This window comes from Semicossyphus pulcher, unplaced genomic scaffold (genome assembly GCF_022749685.1).
Source record: "Semicossyphus pulcher isolate SPU_LCO1_2020_fin unplaced genomic scaffold, fSemPul1.0.p SCAF_20, whole genome shotgun sequence".
NCBI lineage: Eukaryota > Metazoa > Chordata > Actinopteri > Labriformes > Labridae > Semicossyphus > Semicossyphus pulcher.
The window spans coordinates 8,818,915-8,828,450 of NW_027211694.1; the positions used below are offsets into that span (position 1 = coordinate 8,818,915).

Sequence of the window (9,536 nt, forward strand, 5' to 3'; positions counted from 1 at the left end):
TTATTCATATCCACTTTAATTGTCTAAAGATGGCATAAGAAACAAATGTTCTTTGGTTATAAAAAAATCAATGGGAGTCTACTCATCCTACACTTTTCTTTAAGTGCTTTGAGTCATTGCACCGTCTAGCAAATGGAAGCACAACTGAAGGATGTATGCTCAGTTCCTACAGCTTTTAAGTCATTCAGCCTTCAGACACTCCATGTTTTAGTCTAGACACATATTTCCCTGCTCCTGTTTGACCAGCTTCATCTTTCCAGTGTCTCACTGTGCTCCGCCGCCTGTATCAAACATCTTCTTGCGGCCCTCCATGCCTGACATGGCCTCCACGTTCTTACGCCAGTCGCCCACTTCAGTAGTGAGCACCTGGGGTGAAGCAGAAAAATGCAAATTAAAACCTTACATCGTCCTTGAAGACCTGAAGAAGTTTGAATGCTAGATGATTTTATACCTTATCCTGTTTGACATCCTCCTTCTTCACAGACTTGAGGTTGGCTCGGAGATCCATGGAGCCCTTGTGTTTGGAGCCCAGGAGAGCCCTCATCATCTCGTCGGCTGACACCCTCACCTTCCTCAGGGCCGGCTTTTTGAACTTGCCTCCGAGGTCCTGCACCTTCAGCTTCAGCTCGTGGATCTAAAGGAAAATATGACACAGCAAACAGCAAGATCTACTTTGTCCTCATGCTCCTGGGAAGCTTTTAAATGTATGCTAAGGCTGAATCATTCATTAACTTCAAGGCGATTTTAACCTTGGACACACATTACATCTGCTTTTGAACCTGAAGTAACTAGAAAAGTTTTAATCTCTAGTTTCAAGCCAAAGAAAGAAACTTTTTTCATTAAAAAACATTGATTGAATCAGGCAACATATTATGAAGAGGTGCAGGAGGGCGCTGAGAGACTTACATCTTTGTTGTGTTTGCTGACTTTCGATTCGCAGTCGTATCTCTCCTCATCCACAACATCAATTTTTGAATGAAGCTGTTTGCAAAGATTCTAAAGGGGATAAGGCAGGTTGTAAACATTACTCAAACGCTTTCATACATTTTCCGCGGCTATTCTTGCGTGTCTCATGACCCTAACCTGTAGCTCATTCAGTGGTAATCCAGACAGTTGCAGAGGCGGCAGCTTCTCTCCGAGGTAGCGCACTTTCTCCTCCTCCCTGTCCTGCCTCTCCTTCTCCAGATCATCACAGGCTCTCATGAGGAGAAGCATCTGATTGAACAAAACAGATACCAATCAATACATAGCATGAATTTTTAAGAAAAAACACTTTAATATGATGTTAAAGTAGAATCCAAGTTTATACATTACATATAAGAATCACTCACTTTGAGGGAGAGCTTTCGAGAAGCCGAAATCTTCGACTTCGGCTGTGGAAAAAAGGTTTATATCAATAATATTTTACAACATATTTCAAAAATCATTCATCAAAAAGTTACTGAGTCTAGTCAAGTTTATAAAAAGGTCTGTATATGAAGGATGGACATCATTTATTAGGTGCAGAGTTGCATCAAAAGTTTGCAAATGTTCTGTCAGGGCTTTTATTCTGAAATCCATCTGTTCCATATATAGTCAAATTCATCTGGAAGGACCCGTGAGTGTCCAACTCTGCAACACTCACTGCAGCCGCATGTGAAAAGATAATGCTTTATTATTAGGATGAAGTCAAGGGGAAAGCTCTCAGTGCTGCTGATAACTCTGTCAGATAACCACTGCCAGATCTTTGCCGTGTGCGCATAAGGACAATGTGTCCCCTCTCCATGCATGGAGGATTAACACCGTGGAAAGTAGCTGGCTCACCTTAGTCCCTTTGGGATTCATCTCTGCGGGTCTGTTGTGCTCCTGAAACCCCAAAGAATATAAGATGATGCTTAAGGTAGAGAGGACATTAACAGACAAACTTTTTTATTAATCAACTACAGTTAAATAAAATATAAACCATGACTAAGGCATTTAGAAATGGAGGATTAACATGAATTTTCTTACCTCACTTCAACTGTAATCACACAAACAGACAGCACACAAGAGACAGCATTAGTACAGTTTTGGGGTAATACGTCAACCCAATAAACCACAATGTAATCTGACCAATCACAAAGCAAACAGTCCCCAACATCCTTTGACAAGAAGATTAAAGCGAAGACTTGACAATAATGAATATTACCACCAATACCACTATATTGAGGAACATTTCAGTTGTTTACAGTGTAACAAACACCTCAATACGTTTGTTTAAAAAGCTTTGATAGTACAGACAAAACTCTGACAGCAGTAAATGATTTCTTGTCAATTCAACTGACCAATACATTTTCTGTAATATTATATAACATTGTTCTACTGTTTAAAATAACAGTTGATTTGTAAGAGAATCAAGAGCTGTATTTAAATAGGTGTGGAAATACTTCAGTAGACTATAATCTAGAAAAAAATTCGCAACTTCGCAAAATATAATTTAAAAACATAAAAATTAAACGAAAGCCTTAAATAATAAAATCCAACAACAGACCAGTGGCAGTTTTACCTGTGAATGGACGTCTGTAGAGGTTCAGAGAGTCAAACAGTGTCCGCTGAAGACAATAGGCAGCTTTTTATGAGAGCGGTGCGGCACATGGACAGCAGATATAACGTCTGTTCCCAAGAATGTGCTGGCACGGGACCAAACATGAGATATCACCACCCCCAACACTGAGACAACTCCAGGGGAGTGTAATAATAAATCATGGAGCATTACCTTAATGGTATTGTCCTGATATTGCCTCTTGTTGCTTGAAATGTATTTTTGAAATTTTATATATTGATTTTATCTTTAAAATTTTGTAGTGTAACACAAAGAAAAACATATGCTTTTCTTTCTTGCCAAAAACTGGTTAATAGCTAGCTGGAGACCCCAGCTGGTTAGCTTACCTTAGCAAAATAAGTTAAAACAGCTAACCTAGCTCATGAAAAGGTGACAAAAATCCACCTACAAGCACCTTTTCCACATTCAATTAATTGACATGTTTATCCACGCAAAAGTAGTAGTAGTTTTAGAGGAGGATATGTTCCGGATTATTCCTTAGCCCTGACCAGTTGCTAGGCAGCTAACAGCGAGTACAGGAAGTTAGCATACTTCAAGCAACAGTTGTCTCTATTATTTACACTTAAGTTTTTTTCTAATTTAGATAAGTGTGATATAAAGTGCTCATTAGTTTAGATGTGCTGTTAGCTGGATTATCTTAACTTTGGACACAGACAAGCTAGCTGTTTCCACTCTGTATGGCTAACAGTGAGCTTAATGAAACAGCTGCTAGCTTTAGCTTCATATTTAGCATACAAACTTGATGTTTGTGTCTTGTAATCCAACTCTTAACAAGAAATAAAGAAACTGTTCTGTACTGTAAACTAAACATCAAATTATTAACATATGGTAAGTGCTAGAAGAATAATGACCCAAAACACAACAAGAATTAAAAGTTATAAAGCATTAAATGAGTGCAATACATACCCAAAGCAAAGCCCCCACGCATAGCAGAAGCACGCAATCACATTCTAAGAATAGACAGCTCACCCATTACAGGCTGTATTTAACTGTGGTAAAAGGAATTCAGTATTACTATCAATTCATCAGATTGAAAGGGGACAACAAGAGTTCAAGTATAAAGGTTAATCACAAATCTGTAAGCTAGCCATGGAGTGACATTTAGCTCTGATTTATCCGAGGGGTAAATGTTGTGTTGAGTGACATTATCAAGGTTAAATAACAGGAATTAGCTCCTCTGACATTTGATCTGCACTAATCACAGTTATTATGATAAAAATACGGGTTGGTGTGATTATGTAGAGCCCCAAAATAACAGGCGGTTGATCCCCTTTATCCACAATGGCTCAAAGTTAATCGGAACAGGAGTAGGAGGTACAGCATGGTTGAATAGCTGCAACAGTGATGATATACAATTTAATTCAGGCTGAAAATAGACGTGGAGGAAAAGAGAAGAGGAGGAGAATCAAACACTTCATAACAAAAGCATAGATGTCTTTGCTAATCATATTATAGTTAGCAACTAGCATACACGTGCAACATTAGCTGAGATGGCCCTACTAGATGGTGTTAGCAATATTATCACAGAGCTAAACTCCCTCTGCAGATGTTTAACACCCGTTACTTAAAACAGATCATCAACAGCCCATGCTAAACACCAGGAGCTGAAATATGCAACCGTGGATGACACTCGACAGGCACAGACAGCGCTAACGCTAGGTAGCCAAATAGCTAATGTGAGACTATTCTTAATATTTCACTGACTTTTTTATCATCAGAATCCCACAGAGCTAAAAGCGATCCTGCGACTTTTCTCCAGCAATAACTTGCGGTTAAAGTTAGCAAACATTAGCCGGCTACCAAGCTTAACTTATGTCGAGAGTACGGTAAACATTATAACTGCTTTACATTAGCGCAACCTCTTCTCCTCAGTCGAGTATCCTGTTACACGTGTTTTTGCATTAACATCTACTGTCAACAATTTCTTGGCCTGACTTGATCAAGATTTCCGAGCATGCATGCTAATCTCGGCCTGAGCTCTGACACTTCTTGCTAATCACTTAACCCCCGAGCATCAAGTTTCGGTTCTTTCCACTGGCTTATCCTGGAATAAAGGTGGTCCAAGTGCTAAGATGTTTTTAGTAAACCGAGCATTAGTCACAAGGACATCTTCGGAAGAGTCATGTGAAGTAGGGAAGAGTCACTGCTAAACCTTTGCTGTCAGTGAGTTGTAAGGGCTTCTTGGAGATTAGAAAGAATAAATGAAGTTACATCTCACATCCCATTCACTATTATACTCGTTACTTTAGGTGGGAGCCAACAGTAAACCTGATTTGTTAGCTAGCTAGGCTTGTTGTTTGTCAAATTATAGACTTCATATCAACCATAAGCTATGTTATTGACTTTGAATCTTGCTAGCATACCATAAGATTTGTAGCTCATAGCTTCTTTAAGCTGCAATGTGGACTAGAAATATCTCCGAGGGCCAAGTGGTATCTGAAGCCTGAAGTATTTAAAGACCAGCTCCAGTCATGTTTTAAGACATATAAAATGCTCTGCTTGAAATAATAAATTGTCTGATATGTTTTTTCAGCAAAATATTTTTAATTGCCTGTAAAAATCCTCCTAATGTATCTCCTCTTACTCCTTCATTAGAAATTCCTGAATCTGTAATCCCGCCCACCATGCAAATGTCCAAAGCCTTCGTCGTGAAAATAAAACACATCGGCAACTTGTTGAAACTTAGCTAGCTTAAAATGTTGTAATGAGTAGTAGTAACATTAACGTTTGTAGTAGCAGTAGTGAGTTTGCGAAAACTACCATGACAGCGCACATCGCCAAAGTGGTCACGTAGGTTGCACATAATGATATGCATAGCGTCACCCCGTCCATTAACGGGATTGGCTCCTTAGGTTTGTGACGTCTCAAACCTGCCAGTCTGAAAACGTGTTGTTCAGCCTGTCCTTGGTACACTGCAGTTTAAAAGCAGACAGGCCCAGCCATGGAGATGACTGCTGATGTTGTCCCTAATATGTCTTGTAGCACAGGATAAACACCGCATGGAGATGTTTACAAGGTTAAACACTTGGTTTTCACTGGAGGGGGGTTTAACTAAGTTTGAGTTGCATTAGAGCCGTATGGGATGGGAATTACTTTTTCAGGTATTATTCAAACCCTCAGCCGTTACCGGAAATGGATTTACTGATTGTTAAAACTTTGGATTATGATTGCAAAAAGCATGAAAACCACATTTTTTTCTTAGTAAGTGACCATGGTGTAAGTGAGATAACGCCCTTTAATGTCCATGATCAGGAATTGATGGACTCCCTCGAAGCTGCACGATTCTGGCCTCCATGTCGTCCATAATATCCTGATAACCTTCACAGCCATTAACCCTTACATATGTCGATTACATAACATACATACAAAAAAGTAAACATAAAGCAAAAACATTCGTACAGCTATTTTCCCAGGTTTTACAGATGTCTTGGCAGATATCTCATTGGCATAGAACATCAAAGTTCCAGTTATATTAGTGCGACAGTGTCAAACACCATTTGAAGTTGCTTTGTATGACAGTGAGGGAACAGGAGCTAAAGAGACAATACCTCAGCGAGCAATGAGAGGCAATAAAAGGAGGAAGACGCGGGGGACAACAAATGTTCTGTCATCATTTTTTTCCAGTGATCCTCAGCAGGTGGGAGTGCTATTTCTGATGCAACCCAACTCCCCTCTGTCTCCACACACACACACACACAGAAAAACACAGGGAGGCCTTGGTATCGGGGAAGTGCTTGAAATGCACTTTCTACTGCTGCAGCTTTCATAAATAGATAGGTGACAGCTCAATGTGTCGCCCTGCCGTTCTCCTTATGTGGTCGTAAATCTGAACAATTGAGCTCATTTTGAATTTCAGGAGATGAAAAGGAAGAAGAAAGCGACATCAGACACAGCAGCATTATTCTGAGGCCTGATCCTCACCTGCCCTTTGAAGGGGTATTTGTTCCATCAGTTGTCTCACACATAATCCATCTGATCCCACTGTCATCATGACCCAGCAGGCTCAGCCATGAGGTGACTGGGTGTTGACTTTGGGGTTTCTGTTATCATTCTAAACCATGCTGTGTTGTGTGTAACATGACCCAGCAATGTTATAATAACACAGTAACTAAAATGTGCAGGGGCTGGATCCTCAAGTGCCCACTGTGTCCCCATTTTACCCTATACTTTAGCTCTATTTAGGTGCAGGACCAGATTTTGGAATTGGACGTGTTCTGGTTTTGTTTGTAGTTCTTTTGTAATCCGAAGAGTACTGATCAATAAGCAGGCTTTGGTTGTATTCAGGACGAACAATCCGTTTTAAGAGCTAAAGGGGCGGGACGTTAACTGCTCTCATCTGCAGTCTTTCTTATTACTCTCTACAAACAGACATCTGTATGCAAGTTCAGCTAACAATCTATTGTTCACCGTCATATCTGAGCTCCAACTCCATTCTCGCGTCTCAGGTTGCTAGTCAGACTGTAAAAAAAATGAAGCGTACGGAAAAGGAAGTCTTGGAAATGACAGCCAAGACAAAAGAGGCACCAGACAAAGAGTGTTACAGACGCTGTGGTGCTTTTAGCTTCACAGGAAGCCTGAAAAGTTGGCCGGTCAATCTCAGGCACTACATTGTCGTCAGACGATAGCCTATGGGTTCCAATATGGCCCAACACTTTGAAGTAACTTCAAGTTGTGCATGCTGCATTAGGGCCTGTGTCCACTAACAGCATTTTTTGCGCTGGCAGTTACTGTTGCTAGGATATGAAAGTTGTAGTGCGGAACTTCCGCTTCTCTCGGTAGTGACCGTTAAGTGTGTTTTAAAATCGCTCTGTATGTTTAATATTTGCTTTTAATCAAGGGAATTTTACAGATACAAACAAAATCTATGGAAAGGACCTGGCATTAGCAGCAGCTCTACACCTGGAAATTGTACCCTTGAAAAAACAAAAGGATTAGCTTCTTCTCTGCCATTGCTGTTGATGAAGTTGATATCATAAATCCTGCCTTTTCTTGATTTTGATTGGTCGGTGAGGGAGAAGGGACATTGAGCAGCGCAGCAGTGTTCCAAAAGTATTTTTAACTGAGACACAAAATAGCTGACACCGAGCTTCGGGCGCTAACTGCTAAAACGCTGAACTGCATTGGTTTTGTATAGAAAAGAGAAAAGAAAAACGCTGTTAGTGGACACAGGCCCTTAAACTTCCTTCTGCGTTCCACTTTCTACTCTTTTATTATAATGTTCCATCTTATTTCAAATGTTAGCCAAAATGATCTCCACTTAAACTACCTTAATCTTTAAAATGCTGCAGACACATAAAGGTATCCATCAGACTAATAAAGTTATATTCATATATTATATTAACGTAGATATATAATAACAGGCCTGTCAAAGGGGGACCAGACTTTATAAATGCCTTTATACTTTTGAAACCAAATTTTTATTTTGCAGATGATACTGTCCTCTTCGTTTAAGCTGAATTTTGAATGCAGGACTTGTAACAGAGTACTTTTATTTATGTTACAACACTTAAATTATTCTTAAATGTTAATGCATCAGTAATATTTCCAGTGATACACAGTAATAGTACATCCTTCACAGGGGTCATTTTGCTGTTAAAAATGCAGGACTTTTCCTTGTAATCAGGTATTTTAAAACTGAAATATCTCTTCTTTCACTACTGTAAGGTATCTAACAAATAATCTCTTTTTTAAGAATCAGAATATTTAAGAATCAGGATCTTACAAGATGTCGTTTTTTCCCTTCAACACTGCCTGTCACCTCTTCCTCTCTGGATCTCGTTCAGACTTAAACAGTGTTTCTTACTTTGGACATGGGGCACTGAGAGCAGCTGATACATGCCTGCAGCCAAGTAGTCTGCTATGGCATCCCTCTGCCCGCTGCTCTAACCTTGACGCTGCCCTCCAAGTTTCCCAGTAGGGTGCAGAGGGAGCAGCAAGCAGCCAACATTTCTCAGCTGGCTGCCGTTCTGTCAGCCTTTATATCCTGACAAAAGTGTAGGAGGAGCTGTGAGATAGCTGTGGGACAGCTCTTATATTTGTGTGCTTGGTTGCGAGATTTTAAGTGAATGTGTTTGCATGTTTTTCAATTTGAATGGGGAGAACATTTATTTATTTATTTTTTAAACTGAACTAGCTTTTTGTTTAGTTTAAATTAATTAGTGTCTGGGTATTTGTAGGTATGTATTCATGTCTAATTTTGTCCCTGTACCAGACTTGAATTTATCTTCAGATGTATGTAATACAACTATTTAAGAAAGGCCTTTAATAAGAAGAATTAATTGTTTTTGGACACTCTCAGCCCTCTTAAAAACACTGAAGACTGGGCTGGCAGCCAAATTAGAAAAGTGCAAATTACTAAAAAATGGCCCACACATGTAATTTTTGTTTCATGGGAAATTAAACTACAATTACGACTGACTACCAACTTTGTCCACAAGGTGTCATCAGAGCTTTATTTTACTCTGCAGTTGCTGACGTGCAGAGAAATCTTAATATAATAAAAATAATTTAACAAAAGGAGAGAAGACTTTGAACGTGCTGTCTGGAATAAAATAAAAAAAATAATGTGATTTAAGTGTGGAGTCAGGGTGTGGCAAAAACCGGCAGCACCGTCTATCATCTTTCAGGTTTTTTTCATGCAGTGCAGATAAAGTCCAGCAGGGGGCAGCCGCACTTCATATCACAGATCTCAGCGGGAAGCCAAGGCCAGACACATTCATTCTGCAGCAGCCAGCGTCAAGCCAGCAGGGACAGAAACAGGACTTTGGAGCAGGACTTTCAAAATAAAACTCCCTTTAAAAAAACTTGCTCCAGCTAAGTGAAACCGGGTTCCAAAGTAAAACTAGTTAAAAAGACACCAAATTAAAATGACAGAGTATCTGTGTAAAACAAAACCACTCCTGCTCTTTTTACTTCCAATATGAAACGTCACTTAAAACAGAGGCTTAAGGGATAA

The 9,536-nt window shown here is 39.6% G+C and overlaps 1 protein-coding gene across 1 annotated transcript; it reads right to left on the bottom strand.

Moving 5' to 3' along the window:
- LOC138599362 (troponin I, slow skeletal muscle-like) lies at positions 1-2,008 on the bottom strand. The gene is made up of 7 exons (XM_069670997.1): positions 1,990-2,008; positions 1,804-1,845; positions 1,332-1,373; positions 1,084-1,215; positions 907-996; positions 452-634; positions 1-366 (listed from the first exon to the last, which is right to left on the bottom strand). The coding sequence occupies exons 2-7, from the start codon at positions 1,822-1,824 to the stop codon at positions 265-267; spliced, it is 570 nt and encodes a 189-aa protein (XP_069527098.1). The 5' UTR covers positions 1,825-1,845; positions 1,990-2,008; the 3' UTR covers positions 1-264.
- Between the last annotated feature and the right edge of the window lie 7,528 nt (positions 2,009-9,536).

Bases quoted from the DNA above. Each gene is read 5' to 3' on its own strand.
- LOC138599362 (XM_069670997.1), bottom strand. From the start codon at position 1,824: ATGAATCCCAAAGGGACTAAG. The intron at 1,374-1,803 runs GTGAGCCAGCTA...TTTTTTCCACAG, and splicing joins TGAATCCCAAAGGGACTAAG to CCGAAGTCGAAGATTTCGGC. The intron at 997-1,083 runs GTTAGGGTCATG...TATCCCCTTTAG, and splicing joins TACCACTGAATGAGCTACAG to AATCTTTGCAAACAGCTTCA.